At 44.8% G+C, this 19,836-nt stretch overlaps 1 protein-coding gene across 1 annotated transcript in view; it reads right to left on the reverse strand.

The window, feature by feature from the left end:
- LOC142263653 (uncharacterized) overlaps positions 1-19,836 on the reverse strand; it is a 152,375-nt gene that overhangs the window by 94,349 nt on the left and 38,190 nt on the right. Inside the window, 2 exon segments of the mRNA XM_075332241.1 lie at positions 5,546-7,168; positions 19,106-19,220. Of these exon segments, the coding sequence (XP_075188356.1) occupies positions 5,546-7,168; positions 19,106-19,220 (1,738 nt within the window).

Here is a 19,836-nt window from a genome sequence, read left to right on the forward strand (position 1 = left end):
ACCGCGGCTCACGCCGGCTATGTGTAAGTAAGGAGGTGGGCGGGATGTTTACGTCCCGCTCATCTCCGCCCCTCCGCTTCTATTGGCCGCCTGCCGTGTGACGTCGCACGACCCGCCCCCTTAGTAAGGAGATGGTTCGCCGGTCAGAGCGACGTCGCAGGGCAGGTGAGTGCATGTGAAGCTGCCGTAGCGATAATGTTCGATACGGCAGCAATCACAAGATATCGCGACGGGGGCGGGGACTATCGCTGCAGCGTCGGTAAAAAAACCCACAAAATGCATGACTGGATCCTTTACAAATGCGTTGTCATTTCATTGCATTTCCAATGGAATCGCGGCAATATGCGTTCACTTGCGGTTGCGTGCGGCACACACTGGATCCAGTGAGATGCAGTATTTTGTCTGAGGTAAAATACTGTATCTCATCGGATCCTTCATATTGCGGCGGTACCTGCAATGCTTTTCAATGAGCCGGATCATGCTCTACTGGAAGTCACCGCATTCTGGTAGGCAGGATCCTGTTTTCAGTACTGAGCATGCCCAGAAAGTAGTTCCTCCCACGTGCTTTCTAGTGCAGCTGCATTAGTTGAAGAAAGAAGACAGAAGAAAGAAGACCAGGATCGTTGAGGGGTGAGAGGGAGCAATAAAGATGCAGTCCCTGAGTGTGTCTGTGTATTTATTTCTAATAAAATATTTTTTCTCTGTGTGGTGTCTTTTTTTAACCCTTTATTGGAGATTCTTAATGGCAGGGTCAAACTTGGCCTGACATTAATAATCTTGGGCTTTATATCAGCTGGTAAAACAAAGCTGGTATTAAACCCTTATTCTCCAGCGTGCTACCCGGCACCAGGGCCGCTGGAAGAGTTGGGTACAGCGCCAGATGATGACGCTTCTATGAAAGCGTCATTTTCTGGGGTGGCTGCAGACTGCAATTCGCAGCGGGGGGGGGGGGCAGAAAGCTTGGGCTACCCTGTTCTGCGGATTCAAATCCCCAGCTGCCTAGTTGTACCTGGCTGGATAAAAAAAATTTGGCGAAGCCCACATCTTTTTTTTTTTTTTTTATTTCATGAAATTTATGAAATGTTAAAAAAGGGCTTCCCTATATTTTTGGTTCCCAGCTGGGTACAAATAGGCAGCTGGGGGTTGAGGGCAGCCCGTTCCTGCTTGCTGTACCTGGCTAGCACACAAAAAATATGGCGAAGCCCACACTCCTTTTTTTATTTTTGTTTTTTGGGCAAAACAAAAACAAAACAAAAGGCTTCCCTGGATTTTCCATTGCCAGTGAAGGTAACACCATGCAGTGGGGGTTAGCAGCCAGTAGCTGCTTGGGTTACCCTTAGCAATAGAAAATGCAACAGGAGCCCACACTTATTTTTTTACCCCTAACCCTAGGGTTAGGTGTTTTTTTTTGTTTTTTTTTAATGAATTAAAAAAACAAATAGACATGGGCTTCGTCCGAGCATTTTACTGCTTACTCATCCCTACTCCTGACCACATAGCCAGCAGAACAAGTAATCAGATCAGCTGACTCCACTGTCGGCTGATTACTTGTTCTGTGTCCCCCTGCATCAATCGCAGCGTGTGCGGGCTGTGGAATTCAGCGGAGTTCGGCCAGCACTGGAGTCAGCTGATCTGAACTCAGCTGACCTCACAGCCCGCACACGCTGCAATGGATGCAGCGGGACACAGAACAAGTAATCGACCGACACTGGAGTCAGCTGATATGAACTCAGCTGAACTCCAAACCACACAGCCCGCAAATGGTCACTGGTGATCGAAAGTAGGCAGAGACTGCTGTTAACCTGTATCAATCGCAGTGTGTGCGGGCTGTGAGATCAGGAGTCAGCTGACTCTAGTGCCGGCCAATAAGGAGGATCTGGTAAAATAACAATTGCGGTTGCATGCGTTGCACATGCAATCCACAGGATTCGGTCATATGCGTTTTGCGTATTTTTGCCGACCGGCAAACAAATGCTGATGTGAAACCAGCCTAAGATGTTTAATTATCTCCGTTTCTCTCCAGATTTCTAAACTGCTCGTATTTGCAATTGTTTAGAAAACAAATATCTCATGGTCATAACTTGCTTGTGATGAAACCGTCCTCTCTTCTAGAACCCGTCACCTTTCCTTCCATCCAGTGAGGCCGGCCTCTCTCTACAGCAATCCAGCTGGAGGACTTTCTTTTCAGAAGCCCCATGCACTGTTTCAGCTTTGACCCGGGGAGGTGAAGGACTGTTGGGTTCTGGTTTGAATGACCAAGTCGTTAGAGAAATTATTTCTTGAGGCACAAATTTTGTGCAAAATGCAATAACAGGCGATCAAAACGTAGCATCTGCGCAAAAATGGTACCATTAAAAAGTCAGCTCGAGATGAAAAAATAAGCCATCACTGAGCCATAGATCCCAAAAAATGAGAACGCTACGGGTTTCGGAAAATGGCACAAAACGTATGCCACTTTTATTGGACAAGCATGTGAAATTTTTTTTAACCCCTTAGATACAAGTAAACCAATACATATTTGGTGTCTACAAACTCGCACCGACCTCAGGCATCACAACAACACATCAGTTTTACCATATAGAGAACACGGTGAATAAAATACCCCAAAAACTATTGTGCGATCAGTTTTTTTGCAGTTTTTCCACACTTGGAATTTTTTTGCTGTTTCCCAGTACACTACATGGTAAAACTTATGGTTTCATTTAAAAGTACAACTCGTCCCGGAAAAAAACAAGCCCTTATATGGCAAAATTGACGGAAAAATAAAAACGTTATGGCTCGGAAGAAGGGGAGCAAAAAAACAACGGAAAAACGGAAACCGCCCAGGGGCTGAAGGGCTTAAGCAATAGAGATTGTTGCTTTATTTATCCCAGAAAATTGGCAGCATTTATTATCCTTGTTCCTTTGTGCAATACTATAGGTTCTGTGCAATATATTTATCATTATTATTATTTATTATTATTATTATTATTTATTATTATAGCGCCATTAATTCCATGGCACTTTACAAGTGAATAAGGCTATACATAAAAACTAGTATAACAATCATTAACAGTACAAAACAGACTGGTATAGGAGGAGAGAGGACCCTGCCCGCGAGGGCTCACAGTCTACAGGAGGAGAGGTTAGGGTACAATAGGTGAGGACAGAGCTGGTTGTGCAGTGCAGTACTGGACTGAGGGTTATTGTAGGTTGTAGGCTTGTTGGAAGAGATGGGTCTTGAGGTTCTTCTTGAAGCTTTCCACGGTAGGGGAGAGTCTGATATGCTGAGTTACAGCGTTCCAGAGTATGGGGGAGGCATGGGAGAAATCTTGTATGTGATTGTGGGAAGAGGAGATAAGAGAGGAGTAAAGAAGGATATCTTTTGAGGATCTGAGGTTCCCTTCAGGTAGGTACCAGGAGACTAGGTCACAGATGTAAGGAGGAGACAGGTTGTGGATGGCTTTGTATGTCATGGTTAATGTTTTGAACTGAAGTCGTTGGGGGATGGGAAGCCAGTGAAGGGATTGGCAGAGTGGTGAGGATGGGGAATAGCGAGGGGAGAGGTGGATTAAGTGGCCTGCAAAGTTCAGGATAGATTGGAGGGGTGCAAGAGTGTTGGAAGGGAGGCCAGAGAGCAGGAGGTGGAAGATGATGAGGGCATGTAGTAATGTTTTTGCTGATTCTTGGTTAAGTAATGCACGGATCCGGGAGATATTTTTGAGTTGTAGTCGGCATGAGGTGAAGAGGGCTTTGATGTGTGGCTTTAAGGATAGAGCAGAGTCGAGGGTTACTCCAAGGCAACGAGCTTGTGAGACTGGGGAGAGTGAGCAGCCATCAACTTTGATGGATAGGCTTGGTGAAGGAGTTGAATGAGGAGGAAAGACAATGAATTCTGTTTTGTCCATGTTAAGCTTTAGGAATCGCGCAGAGAAGAAAGATGAAATAGCAGAGACACATTATTTGGCTTTCTATAGCATATGATTTCCATGTTGGGTTGGGGCAATAATTTTTCCTATTTATTAGGATACATTTGCACTAGTTCAGACCCCTTTTTTCCTTCTTTTTCACAACAGGGACCTCTAGTGGTTACACCTGAGAATTGTATCTCTTTAGGTAGATAATCTTTTGACAGCATTTTGTGGGCATCTGTTTCCTGACGCATTTGCACATGTGGTGCAATAATATTTGAATTATCAGTGTTGTGATATTTTTCACCCCAACCTGTATACAGGAATATTTGGATCAACCGTCTGTATTTATTTTCTCATAAAAAATGTTTGGTTTTTTTGCACAAATTGTGACTTCTATTGTCCTGTGTATGCACTTTATATTCTGAAAAAAAACAATTTTTTTTTTTTTTTTTAACATCTTTTGATTTTTGTATGGTGGACATTGAATTGTTTTTCCTGATGTAAACACGTGCTTATACGGATGATATAATGAGGAGGAATGTTCTACGCATATCCCCGTTCATTTTTGTAAATTATTTGACTTATTTTTAAAACTTTTCAATAAACAAATTTTTTTTAATCAAATAATTTTTATTAAACTTTTAATTTGATATAACAAATAAATTCCACATACACGCAGGTATGCAAAACAATCCCCCCCCCCCCCAAACCCAATCCTCTATTCTTTCAACAATCAGAATATTCGTTTGTATATTTCACAATCAAAGACAATTACAAAAAATACAGTTAGGCTCGACCGGTAATCCGGCAACAGCTAACACATAACGGACCAGAGCGCCTACACTCCGACCCGACGTTTTGAACCACTCAAAATTATTTAGAATTATTTAAAAGAAAAAGTATTTATTTCGGCTTTAAACCCAGTGTGGTGTATAGGCTGATGAAGGGCTAGCCATTGCTAATTTGATCTGGCCAGTTTTCTTGGTTTACCTAAGGCACAGGTCTGCAGATATCATACATTCTACAAATTCAAGGACGTAATTTACATTCTTGCTCATCATAGTATCATAGTATCATAGTTTTTAAGGTTGAAGGGAGACTCTAAGTCCATCTAGTTCAACCCGTAGCCATCTCTATCCTAAGTTCTAAGCATAAACATTCAAAATACATTTTGTTACAACTTTTAACTCTTGATATTTCTAACAGTCTCTTGATCTGATCCCAAACACCTATGGGGAAATTGTGAAGAGACAAGTTGCGCTTCACTCTCCATCCGGCATCCAGGCTCTAAAAGAGCTCGTTCTTGAAGGGAAAAAAGATGGAAGTTGTAATGTTGCCAACTCGTTCATTCCAGACATAGAAGACTTAGTGCGGTCCTTAAAAATCATGGAGGCCATCCAAAATAGTACATGTAGTAGTTTTAATGTGGGATGTATTTTTTTTTTTGCATTAATTAATTTAAGCAAAACTGAAGATTCTGTAATTAGTTATATTATTAACATTATTTTCAAGTTATTAGTGAAAAAATGTTTTGTGTTGTAAACATTGTTGAAATTGTTTGCGTTGAGATATTTATTAAAATCTCACCTATCAAAGGGGGTGTACTCATTTAAGCTTAGCACGGTTTATTAAAATCTACAAAACATAATTACATTTTTTTTTTACTGTATGTCTTTTCTCATGTCTAACAAGACGGGATTCATGTATAAAAGATTTCCCCCATTGTAAATATGGCTATGGCTTCTCTCTTTTGTGACTTTTCATATGTCTCACAAAATTTGATTGATCTGTAAAGCCTTTTTCACATTCTGAACATGAATACGGCTTCTCTCCTGTGTGAATTCGCTTGTGTATCACAAGACATGATTTACTTGTAAAAGAATTCCCACATTCTGAACATGAATACGGCCTCTCTCCTGTGTGACTTCGCTCGTGTATCACAAGACTTGGTTTATATATAAAAGATTTCCCACATTCTGAACATGAATACGGCCTCTCTCCTGTGTGACTTCGCTCGTGTATCTCAAGACCTGATTTAGTTGTAAAAGATTTCCCACATTCTGAACATGAATACGGCCTCTCTCCTGTGTGAATTCGCTTATGTTCCACAAGATTTGATTTCTGTATAAAAGATTTCCCACATTCTGAACATGAATACGGACTCTCTCCTGTGTGACTTCGCTCATGTTTCACAAGACCTGACTTACTTGTAAAAGATTTCCCACATTCTGAACATGAATATGGCCTCTCTCCTGTGTGACTTCGCTCGTGTGACACAAGAACCGATTTATCTGTAAAACATTTCTCACAGTGTGAACATGAATATGGCCTCTCTCCTGTGTGACTTCGCTCGTGTCTCTCAAGTCCTAATTTAGTTGTAAAAGATTTCCCACATTCTGAACATGAATATGGCTTCTCTTCAATGTGACTTTGCTCGTGTGTCACAAGACTTGATTTCTGTATAAAAGATTTCCCACATTCTGAACATGAATACGGCTTCTCTCCTGTGTGAATTCTCTCATGTGTCACAAGACTTGTTTTATGTATAAAAGATTTCCCACATTCTGAACATGAATACGGCCTCTCTCCAGTGTGACTTTGCTCGTGTGCCACAAGACTTGGTTTATTTGTAAAGCATTTCTCACATTCTGAACATGAATACGGCTTCTCTCCTGTGTGAATTCTCTGATGTGTAAGAATATAATATTTATTTTGAAAGCCCTTTCCACATTGCAAACATGAAAATAATTTCTCCCCTGTGTGAATTCTCTGATGTTTATTAAGACGTGATTTCTTTTTAAAACATTTCCCACATTCTGAACATGAATACGGCTTCAATCCTGTATGAATTCTCTGATGTCTAGCAAGAGTCCCTTTATCTGTGAAGGATTTGCCACATGGTGAACACAAAAACGGCTTTTGTCCTGTGTGAATTCTCTCATGTCTAGCAAATTCTGAATTATTTATAAAGCATTTACCACATTCTGAACAGGAGTATGGCTTCTCTTTGTGCTTTGTTTGTGTTACAAAATTTGAGCTTTTAGTAAGTTGCTTGTCACACTGAAATCTTGGCTCCTCTTTGTCATCTGGAATTGTGGTATTAATCTGAGATTGCTCAGGAGAGGGTTCCTCATGAGTAAGGGGGTTATATGATAGTGAAGTATCATGAAGTCCAGGATGTAAATGAAGGGTAATGAGGTTTTCTCCATTAGAGGGATTCCTGATATCTTCTTTTTTACAATTTAGTGACAAACTGTTATTCTCACAAGGATTTCCTATAAAGATGAAATAGACTGAATGTGATTTTTTTTTCTACAACATAAAAAGGAATTTCCACATTTAGATAGAATAGACAAAGAAAATGGTCTACTGCGGTCTAACACACCAAATGTTGCCAAAGAGAATAAAGTTCATTTTCGCCCAGTTGCGTTTTTGCAGACACTGGGCAGGTAATAAATGCAGATTAACCACATCTCTGCAAGTTAATAGCATTATCTCTGAGGACAGGATCCCTTTATCTTTACTTAATTGGTCGTTATGAATAGGGGTTGACCTGTTCCAGGTTTATCATGGACCAGCACGGACACACAAGTCTCTCTCGTTCCTTCCTTCTTATGTTCTCTCCCTCACCCATTACTTTCAAATTAGGTTTCACAGTTAGGGTTACTTTGCACACTACAACATCGCTGCTGCGATGTCGGTGGGGTCAAATCGAAAGTGACGCACATCCGGCGTCGCAGTCGATATCGAATGTTTATGATACGTTTAACGAGCGGAAAAGCGTCGTAATCGTATCATCGGTGTAGTGTCCGACATTTTCATAATTGCGCTGCAGCGACGGTACGATGTTGTTCCTCATTCCCCTGTGGCAGCACACATCGCTGTGTGAGAAGCCGCAGGAGCGAGGAACATCAGCTTACCTGCGTCACCGCGGTTCACGCCGGCTATGCAGAAGGACGGAGGTGGGAGGGATGTTTACGTCCCGCTCATCTCCGCCCCTCCGCTTCTATTGGCCGCCTGCCGTTTGACGTCGCTGTGACGCCGCACGACCCGCCCCCTTAGGAAGGAGGCGGGTCGCCGGCCAGAGCGACGTCGCAGGGCAGGTGAGTGCATGTGAAGCTGCCATAGCGATAATGTTCGCTACGGCAGTGATCACAAGATATCGCAGCTGCGACGGGGGCGGGGACTATCGCCCTCGGCATCGCTACCATCGGCTTGCGATGTCGCAGCGTGCAAAGTACCCCTTATTGTTTCTTTGGTAGATAATGAGGCCAGCTTCCAGAAGCACAACCAGACATGAGCAAAGCTCTAATAGAAGCTACCCGTGCCTGTTCCAACAGGATCAGAGCCTCAGTTATTGCAAATGAGAAATATATAAATGCCAATATGCTCAATTAGAGCTCTATAAAGAAAGGTCATTTGCTAAAGGCAGCTTTAGGCTTCTTTATCAAAGGTGCGTTTTCCCCTCCGTGTGCCGTGTTTATGGCACACGTGTGTTCTCCGTGTGTTATCCATGATAACACACGGAGAACGGGAACTTTCTACTCACCTGTTCCTGGCGTCGCTGTCCGTGGTGCGGATCTTCGGTCTCCGGTCCTGCCGACTCCCCTCTGCTGCTGCTTCCAGACGCAGTGAAGTGAATATTCAATGAGCATAATGAGCGGCGGTCGGCAACAAGTGACAGCAGCGGCAGAGACAGGAGGGCAGGAGAAGGTGAGTAATGTTTTGGGGTTTTTTTTCGCAGACACATGTCTTTTCTCCAGTGGGTGTCACGCGGAACACTTCCGTGTGGTCCGTGTGTGTTACCTGTGACCCGATTGCGTTCCGTGTGACACCCGTGATGCCGGAGATAAAACGGACATGTCGGCATGAGAAATAAACGGACACATATGTACGGAACAGACACACGTTCTGTGCGAAAATACATACATGTGTTCGATACTATAGGAAGGTCTACGTGTGTGTACGTGTCTCCGGTACGTGAGGAAACGGACCATACACGTACCGGAGGCACGTACATGTGAAAGAGGCCTTAGAGAAAGCAGTGAAGGAAAAAAACTATCCTCCAGATGAAGGGGAACAGAGCTATTCAAACTTAAGCCATTTTTTTCTAAAAACGGTCCAAAACAGTATTGCCTCCTCCACTATAATGATCGCCTCACCCCACCATCATCTCCGCTTCGTCCACCACCACCAATTTCTTCTGCCCCTGGCGGTGAAAACAATTGTTTTGACAGCCCCTTGAGGTAGAGGCTTCAGCTTTTTTCCCTCACGATTTGCTCCTGTGCAAAAAGTATCCAACGATAACTTGAGTGAAAAAATGTACCTCATTGCTTCCCCAAAACAATTCCATCCAGGCTAATTGCATTAAGGACAAAGTATCACCTCCTGCAAGAGGAGGAAAAACCTGGTCCCTTTTGCAATTAGCTATGCTGGATATTTTAGGGACATGGTGTGTAGGATCAGATTTGTTTTCCTCCTTTTGGAGGGAAGTGATACTTTGCCCAGCTGGATTTTTTTTGGGTGATGCAAACCCAGAAACCTCAGAGCCTCAGTTATTGCAATTAAGAAATATATGAATGCCAAATACTCTCATCTACAGCTCTATAAATATAGGACATTTTCTTAAGGCAGATTTAGAAAGACCAGTGAGGATAAAAACTATCCTCCAGATTAAGGCTCTGTGCCCACGTTGCGTATTTGCATGCAGTTACGCTGTGTATTTAACTGCAGCGCAACTGCATGCGTCCTGCATCCCCAGCACAATCTATGAAGACTGTGCATAATCCATGCGCACGTTGCGTTTTAGAATGCAGAGTTTCGGCTGCTGCCAAGACGCTGCGTTCTAAAAAGCAACATGTCACTTCTTTTGTGCATTTTGGTTGCAATGTCGGTCTCTCTGTAGATTGTAGATTGTAATTGTAGAACTGTATTACTTAAAAAAAGGGAATAAAATGTGAAAAATAGGAAAAAAAAAAACAACAAACATTAATCCTGGCAGAGGGGTGCGTCATTCTGGGAGGACTCACGACAGAGACCCAGAGCGACCATATTTGCATATCTATGGATATTAATATTTTTGGGCTCCATTGAAAAACACTTGGAAGCTTCCTGAGGGAGAAACGCGTCGAGGCGGCTATATTTGAAATAAGATGGTTTTTGGAAGGACAAACTACAACAAGGGATACCAGCATCCCTGATATCAATGGATGCGGCTGGTTCATTGGGGTGATATCCCCGGACGTCCTTCTGTATTTCAGTCTTTATGGAGAAATTGGTAGGATAAGATATAGACTCATTACTGGATGGTCTTTCGGCCCTATGCTACCGGAAGCTCTGAATGATGGGCCATATTCCATCCGTGTGACTGCGATTCACCTATACACTGTCTTGGAACTAAAAATGGTCTCTCTGAAAGATTTCCTGTATGTTAGTGCCTTACAGCTCTCAAGGCATTGTATATCCTTTAAGGATCACTAAGGCCGGTTTCACACTTGCGTTGTGAGGCATCTGTCACAGTGCATTGTGTGACGCATGTGATGGATGCGTTGCAAATAGTGTGCTAATAAAGGTAACGGATTCCTTTAAAAGAATGATTTGCGTTGTTTTTTTTTTTAATGTTTCACCGGGAAAAGGAGATTTGCGATCGGGAGAAGAGAGAGCGAGGTGACCGCAAATCCCCTGAGTGACTGCAGTGAGTCGCGCGATCAGCTGTGCCGTCACTCAGGTGACCCGCGTCCACAGCTGCAGTCCTCCACCCGAGAGCTGTGTCCACGGGTCACCTGAATGAGGGCACAGCTGATCGCGCAGCTCACTTCATTTGCTGTGTGGAGCTGATAGAAAGCGGTCGTGTTCTACTGCTGCTCCTGTCAGCTTCATGTAGCAGAGCTGAAAGAGTCGCGGGACCTCGTGTGGATTACGCCGGACCTGGAGGGGTATTTGGGGATTAATAAAGTGGGGAAAGAGGGTGTTTTTTTTGTCTTTTATTCCAAATAAAGGATTTTTTCGGGTGTTTGTGTTTATTTAATTTCACTTACAGGTTAATCATGGAAGGTATCTCGGGGAGATGCCTGCCATGATTAACCTAGGACTTAATGGCAGCTTATAAACTGCCATTTAATTCCTTATTACCCAGATTGCAACCGCACCAGGGAAATTCGGGATGAGCCGGGTTGAGTCCAGGGACTGTCGCATCTAATGGATGCGGCAATTCCGGGCAGCTGCTGGCTGATATTGTTAGGCTGGGGGGATCCCCATAACATGGGGCTCCCCATCCTGAGAATACCAGCCTTCAGCCGTGTGGCTTTTTCTTGGCTGGTATCAAAATTGGGGGGACGGTATGTCATTTTTTTTCTTAATTATTTATTTATTTTACTGCACGATATAGACCCGCCCACCAGCAGCTGTGATTGGTTGCAGTGAGACAGCTGTCACAGCATGGGGGCGGGTCTGACTGTAACCAATCATAGGCGCCGGTGAGCGGGGAAAGCAGAGAATACTGGATGGAATAATGAGCGTCCGGCATTTTCAAAAGAGGAGCAGTGTGACAGCCGTGCAGCGCCGCGCCCGTGATCGGTGAGTTTGAGAGAGTGGGGGAGAGGGGGGAGAGAGACCAGGAGTGATTTTAAACACTTTAGATGTTTCTGCTGGACATGCTGAGCATGCTCAGTAGAACGTGACGGGAACAGTCAGTGTTAGCGCATTGCGGCGGAATCCGCTGCCATAGACAATCATTACACACCTTGGCGGATACTAACAGAATCCGTTAAGGTGCGATATTTTAACAACCCAAAAAACGCTACATGCAGCGTTCCCTCCACCCGATGCAGTGTGAAAATACAGTGCTTCGTCCATACAAGTCTATGGAGAATAGCGCAGTGCGTTAACGGACTGCACTATTCTCCATAGTGGCAGATTGCGCTGAACGCAGGTGTGAAACCGGCCTAAGGCATTGGTATAATATTCTGGTGGCCATTAATGAACCCATGACTTAGCTTAGTGACGCCCAGGCTCCTACAGACGCACTACATGGGAAGTGAATAATAATTGTCAAATATTTGTTTTGTCTCACTTGACTCACTTTCTGTAACGACGGACGATTATAACATCGCCCCCCTTTTTTACACCTATACCCCAGCTCAACAGGACTATCTCCTTTGTTTATTGTTGATACATAGGGTGATTATAGGGTAAGAATAGGGAAAGCCACTGTGGAGCGGGGGACGACAATAACATTAGGGTGGTCTCCACTGGTAGACAGGAGAGAACAGGGAAAGAAGGATAGGTGGATACCTCATTGTGTATACTGACATCTCTTAATATTTGTGGAATAGATCCCTTATATGAGCACCTGGAAACTTCACTTGGGGGTGTTTGTAATTTTAATATTTATCATTAAAAGTTATTTTACATTTGGAGCAAAAAAAATAAATCCTGTTTTCTGAGTCTGTCTGATGACCCCAACATATTTATCATCTTCATAATGAATTGTTTCCACCAACAAAAATGGTGTAAATTCAGTGTGATATATATACAGTACAGACCAAAGGTTTGGACACACCTTCTCATTCAAAGAGTTTTCTCTACCACTTATTAATCCTGGCAGGGCACACCTGTGAAGTGAAGACCATTTCCGGTGAATACCTCCTGAAGATCATCAAGAGAATGCCAAGAGTGTGCAAAGCAGTAATCAAAGCAAAAGGCGGCGACTGTGAAGAACCTAGAATATAAGACATATTTTCAGTTGTGTCACACTTTTTTCTTAAGTATTTCATTTCACATGTGCTAATTCATAGTTTTGATGTCTTCAATGTGAATCTACAATTTTCAGAGTCATGAAAATAAAGAAAACTCTCTGAATGAGGTGTGTCCAAACTTTTGGTCTGTACTGTAATATATTTTATATATTTTATATTTATCAGTGTCTGTGTCCATGTCTCTCTCTCGCTCTCTCTATCAGTGTCTGTGTCCGTCTCTCATAGACATATATACGCACCTACGGCACTGACCGTGCAAAACATTCGCTTTTTTACGTGACCGCCGAACAATCCCTCCTTCAAGGGGGAGGTGCGTTCGGCGTCGCAGCGACTTCGCTGCACATGTATGTGCGTGTGACACTGCCGTAGCGATAATGTTCGCAACGGCAGCGATCACCAAATGTCGCACATACGACGGGGCGGGTGCTATCGCTAGCGATGTCGCAGCGTGTAAAGTACCCTTTAGTGTGACCTGCACGTGTTGAAGGAGCAATTGGGCAGAAGGGGCCATTACCAGGAAGTCGTCGAGGTAGGGGATTATACAAACGTTTTGACCCCGCAGGAATGCTACCACCTCCCCCATTATTTTGGTGAAAACCCGAGGTGCACATGAGAGACCGACCGGGAGGGAGTTGAACTGATACTCCATTTTGAAACGCCAGTAGATAACGTGGCGATTTAAGGGTTTGAGGTTATTAACCGAGGGGTGCCGTTGGGTTTTTTATCAGGAAGAGATAGGAGTAATGGCCGAACCCCGCCTCATACTCTGGTACGACCGATACTACCCCTATTTTTTGGAGGTTTTGAATATAGCCCATGAGAGTGGCATGACTTCCCCGGGAGGGACAGGAAGTGACCAGAGTACAGTGAGGAGGATAACGGGAGAACTCCACCTTGAGACCCTCTTTGATGGTGCTAAAGACCCATGGGTTTAATGATACCTCCTGCCACTGACTTAGGAATGCTGACAGCCGACCTCCAATATTGATGGCGTCATTGCTTGTCTTCCTGCTGCCTTCGATCTTCAGACCTTTGGGACTGAAAAATGCTCCTTCCTCTGCCCCCTTTCTGGTAACTCCAACGGCCTTGTTTTACCCTTCCCTCTGTAGTGGGTAGATGGATTCGGGGGGGGGGCGAAAAACTTTCTTATGTGGTCTGTCTTCTGGCAACAGTCTTCTTATCCGTAGCCAACTCCAGAATCTCTTCTAGGGCTGGACCGAAAACATGCGCGCCTCGAAACGGTAGAGAACAGAGTTTCACTTTGGAGGCCGCATCACTGCTCCAAAGTTTAAGCCAGAGAGGTCTTCTCACCTCATTGGAAAGGACTCCACTTCGTGCTGTTACACGGACAGACTCCGTAGAAGCATCAGCCAGAAACCCTGTTGCCTTCTGGAGGCGTGGCAGGGAAGCCAGGATATCTTCCTTGGGGGTGTCTTGGGTGAGATGTTCCTCCAGCTGTCCCAGCCATCTGAACAAGGAGCAGGCCCACAAAGGGGGAGGCGACCCCTGTCTTATGAAGAACCGCGGATGCCTCCCAGGATTTCCGAAGGAGGCTGTCCATCTTACAGTCAATGAGATCTTTGAGTTGAGACGAATCTTCAAATAGGAGGGTTGTCTTCCTTGCCACTCTGGAGACCTGAATATCCACCTTAGGTATATCCCAGCAACAGGTGGAATCTTCTTCCAGTGGGAACCTATTTCTCAATTCATGGGAAATGGTACTTACCTGTTGTACGTATACCCTCTTTCACTTGTAAAGCGCCATGGAATAAATGGCGCTATAATAATAAATAATAATAATACCTGGGTCCGTTATGCGGTCCGGGTTATATCCAGCCGTGGGGGACTCCTCCTCCTCTATTGGTTGGGGGGGGGGCAGGCTTCCACCGGAGCGAGTGCCGTCATGCACAGGCAGCAACGGTGCGTGTGGTCCACAGTGGAACACATGAACCTGGAAGTGATGTCATCACTTCCGCGCACCATCGCTACCACGTGTGGGAGAGGAGGAGATGCCATGGAGCTGCCGGAGGTCCATGGAAGTCAGTCTCCCCGCTTTACCTCGCGGAGGCGCAGAAGGGGCAGACCGGTCCCGAGTCCCAAGGAGACGGGAGCAGTGCCGGAGGAGGAAGCAACTTTGCCCCGACCTCAGCTGCCCGGTAAGTAACCTAACGCCGCGCTCTCATCACCGGCCATGAGAGCACAGCAGTAACCTCAGGAAACAACACTGGAGATGGGAGGTGGGGAGGGGTTATTTAACCTCTTTGTGTTTCCTGTCCCTAATAGGATGGAGAGTTAACCTCCTGTGTGCTGTCGTGGAGGGTGACTAGAGAAAACGTAGCTTCTGTTCTTGTGCAAACAGACATGGGCAGCTTCTAGTAGGGCTTTGCACACGCTAAATTTAGTAGGTCTGCATAAGGTCTGGTTGTAATTCTGGAAGCTGGCCGAATTACCTGGAAAAGAAGCAACAACTGTGAAACCGAAATTGAAAGTCGTCATTAGAAATTAGAAGCGGGTTCAATGCCACATGGGGACATTGATGAATGGGAGCATTCCATGTCTGGGGGGAGAGTGTGGGAGAAGCTAGGTAAAAAAAGAAGAAGGGGGGAAGAGAAAAGAGCGGGGAAGGGTGAAGGGCAAAAAAAGGGAGAAGGGGAAAGGGAAAACAGAAAAAAAGGGAGAAGGGGGAAAAAGGGAGAAAAGGGAAGGGAAAAGGGGGAAAAAGGGGGAAGGGAGAAGGGAGAAAAAAGTGAGAAGGGGAAAAAAGGGAGAAAAGGAAAAAAAGGGAGAAATGGAAAAAAAAGGGAGAAAAGGAAAAAAAGGGAGAAAAGGAAAAAAACAAGGGCAAAGGAAACAGTGAATATGTATGAAGGATAATGAGCAGCCCTGATAGCAGCGTGGAGACTCAGTAAGTATAACGTACCTGCTCCAATCACTGAATCCCTTCTACCTACAATTTTAAGCAATGGATTCTAGTACCTATACACTTATTTGGGGACTGGCGTCCGGACAGATATCTGGGATGAATTCCGGGCCCCAACCAGGGTTTTGGAACTTTTTTTGCGAGTCCGCCCATCACTAATGACATTTTTTGCGGTTTTTTTGTTTGTTTGTTTTTTTCACTTACTCAGTTTCTATGGGTGAAAAAAAATGCTTCAAAAACACAAAGTTTTCCAGTTCAGTCAGAGAAAAAACAAAACGAAGTGTGTGCATGGGGATTTCTGAAATCTCAGAGCCTTTATTGGTACAGTACTGTAAAAAGCAACTTTTATAGGGAATCTGTCAGGTGATTTTCTAGTACAATACTAATGGTATCCTAGTATAGGGCTTCAGCCGCCCTTTCAGGATCAGTAACTATCATTGCTCTGCCTTCTCCTGTTATCTTATTGTGAGTCCAGAGAACTCAGCGTGCTGTAGTTACTAGTGAAGTGTATGGAAATAGAGTGAATGTGCGCTGCTCCCCGAGCCCTATGTAAGTATATCATTAATATTGTACTAGAAAATCACCTGACAGATTCCCTTTAACAAAAAAAAAAAAAAGAAAAAAAAACAACACACAAAAATGCAATGTGTGAATAAGGCCTTGATCACACAGCAAAATTTCTACTACATAAAAAAATCTGCAGCAGAATCCTCTGGAAAATATGGAGCATTTGGTGCGGATCTGTAGATGTCACCTTTTCAATTGGAATTTATTTGCACCAGATCCACACCATAGGCCCTGTGCACACGCTGCATTTTTCTCACTTTTTTGAGTGCAGATTTGTCACAAAGTCAGTGAGAATCCTTACGCCTCGTGCACACGTTACGTCCTGGCAGATTTGGTGCAGAAAATAATCTGCAGCGTCAATTCTTCCTGCGTTTTTCCAGTATTTCACCCCAGAAAGCTAGAAAAGCTCAAATGAAAACACATCAGAAACGCAGGTTTTGCCGCTGCAGGTTTCCTGCCAAGAGATGCGGAAATGGTGCAGAAATTTCTGCAACCAAATACTGAAGAAGGTGTGCACATGGCCGAATGCTCCACATTGTGCAGCGGCTTCTGCTGCAGAGGTTGTGGGATCACAAGCAGCCGACCCCTGACGATCAATGATTGGTCTCTGCAGCTGCAGACACATCCCATGATAATTAGGTTTCCCCTTTGGACTCAAAATAAAAATCACACCTGCAAAGTGTTAGGAAAAAAAAAAGCCCAACAACTATAAGAGTTTTACTCAACTTTTTTTTTACATATACATTTTGCAGGCCTAAAATTTTGTTTTGAGGTCACAGGGGAACCTAATTATTGGGGGTGTGTTGTGAATGTTTTCCAGTTTGGGGCTCCCTCTTGTGGTCAGTGCTGGTGGTGCAGTTGACGTGTGGAATGAAAGCCACACACCTGTAGAGGACTGGAAATCAGGGTCAGACTGGGACTATATAACGGAGTAGTTTTCTCCTGTTACTTGCCGGTGCTCAATGGTCTCCTGTGTGTTAAGGACATTCTGTAACCAGCTCTGCTTACTACCAGAATGTCTCTCAGATAAGTGGTCTTTATACCTCTGCTGTTTGTTTTCCACTTTCTTGTTGTTTATTTCTGCTTTGTTACTATGCTTGATTTCTATTTTGTCTGTGTGGAGTTCTTGGTGGAATAGGATCATTCCCTGCTGGGAGTGTCTGTATACTTAGCTCCATGATTCTGCAAGGTATTGTGTTTGTCATGCTTGGTATTAATTCAGTCCCTCATCTGTATTAGTGTTTTTGGATCCCAGTAACATCAGAGTGCTGATACAATGGGGGAGAGGTTCTGTGACCTCAGTATTATTCCATATCAGAAGTGCTGGTATTTATTAGGGGTTTTTTTTACGGTTGTAGACAGTACTCCTTCCTATCCTTTCCTATAAAGATAGTTTGGGCCTCATCTTTGCTGAATCTGTCTTTTCTAGCTTTGTATTGTGTTTTTCTATATCACCGTAGCCTTTACATGTGGGGGGCTATCTATCTTTGGGGACTGCTCAGAGGCAGATTACCTTTCTTATATCTCTATCTGTGAGAATATTTAGTTCTACGGCTGTGTCGAGACGACTAGGTCATCGTAGGCTCGTCCCACAGCTACTTCTAGTTGTGTGTCAGAATTAGGTCTACAATCCGTTAAGGTTCCAGCCACTCTGTTACTATATGGGATTCCACATTTTTTGATCCTCCTCGGTCCCTGAATCATAACAGGAATGTGTGACTCTGCAGCAGCTGAAGGGACAGAAGTTTCTCACCCCATCAATAGTTGATCATCAAAGGCAGGGGCATCGCTAGAGTCAAAGGTCCAGGGCACCAGCGCTGAACTTCATGCACGGAGCTCCGGATCTTCTGCAACCACCGCATTCAACTGTGTCAGTGTCATGTTGCCACCGACAGAGTTCAATCATGTGACAGAACGGAGCCAAAGCCAAGGCCTCCATCACTGCCCATCTCCTAAACCGCACACCGCTATAGACCTGCGACTTACAAAATTCCACTGTGACCAGGGATGCGGAGCCGGGGACCACGATTAGGCGAGTGTAAACGTGTGTGTCTGTGTGTGTGTGTGTGTGTGTGATGTGCGGGGGCTCCTGCAGTATACAGGGGACTGTGTGCGGGAGGCTCCTGCTGTATACAGGGGACTGTGTGCGGGAGGCTCCTGCTGTATACATTATATATATGGTAGATATATGGTGGTATTACATCTGTGATGTGCTGTCACCTCCCCGGTGCCCTCCGCTGCCTCCACCTGAGACCTGTGTCCTGGTTCTTCCTACATCCCACATGTCCTCCATAGCGGCACAGGGACAGCATCCGCACGTCTGATCTGGACCTCCATAGCTTCTGACTTACCATAGGGCTGTGGAGGCAGAAGGAGCAGAACGCCGGCCTCAGTGTGGGGGGAAACAGAGGCGACAGGTAGGACAAGTCTACATGTGACATGTCAGTGCTGGGGCAGAGAGCGGCGACATCACTGAGGTCCACAGGACGGGGAGCGTCACAGCCGCCAACACCAGCTCAGACATTTATATGTACGAGGGTCAGGAAAAGATGGAAGTAACGTATGGAAACGATAATAAAAGAGGATAATCAGGAAAATTACACATCTGCTTCCTAAATCATTAAGCAGAGGTCGCGATATTCCCCGGTGCTCAGCCGGACTCTGCACAGGAGCAGCTGCGCCATCACCGGACGCTTCTGCTGTGATGTGGACGGCGTAAAAAGCTTTACTGTGAGCACCGGAGACTCACACACGATATCAACCGCCCGTTCTCACCCCCCCGCCTGGCCATCTTCACCTGCCCATCATCACTCCCTCCGCCAGGCCATCGACACCCCCCCGCCCGGCCATCGTCACCTGCCCATCATCACCCCCCGCCTGGCCATCGTCACCCCCTGCCCGGCCATCGTCACCTGCCCATCATCACTCCCCCGTCCGGCCATCATTACCCGCCTGTCATCATTACAAACCTGTGGAAACCTCTCCTGGACTCTCCTCCTTCCCGTCACTCACACTCGGCTGATCCCCCCTCGTCATCGCTTCTTCTTCTTCTTCCTCCACTTTAATATCAGTCGGATCTTCCCCCTGATATATCAGATGTAACAATCAGCACAATACAAGAGACCTCCAATATCTATGACACTTACGACCGCAGGAGCAGAAATGTTCCCCATATACAGTTGTGCTCAAAAGTTTACACACCCCGGCAGATTTTTTGCTTTCTTGGCCTTTTTTAAGAGAATATGAATGATAACACACAATCTGTTTCCCACTCATGATTAGTGGTCGAGTGAAGCCATTTATTGTCATCTACTGTGTTTTCTCTAATGACAACCAAAAACATCCAAATGACCCTGATGAAAAAGTTCTCACACACTGGTGATATTGGCCTGATAACATGCACGGAAGGTGACACAAATGGGATTGAATGGCTAATAAAGATGACATCCTCACCTGTGACCTGTCTGCTTGTAATCAGTGTGTGCATAAAAGCGGAGTGAGTTTCTGGGATCCAGACAGACTCTGGCATCTTTCCTCCAGCCACTGACGTTTCTGGATTGTGAGTCATGGGGAAAGCAAAAGAATTGTCAAGGAATCTATGGGAAAAGATAGTTGTAGTGTATAAAACAGGAAAGGGATACAAAAAGATATCCAAGGAATTGATAATGCCAGTCAGCAATGTTCAAACTGTTATTAACAA

This window comes from Anomaloglossus baeobatrachus, chromosome 1 (assembly GCF_048569485.1).
Source record: "Anomaloglossus baeobatrachus isolate aAnoBae1 chromosome 1, aAnoBae1.hap1, whole genome shotgun sequence".
NCBI classification, from domain to species: domain Eukaryota; kingdom Metazoa; phylum Chordata; class Amphibia; order Anura; family Aromobatidae; genus Anomaloglossus; species Anomaloglossus baeobatrachus.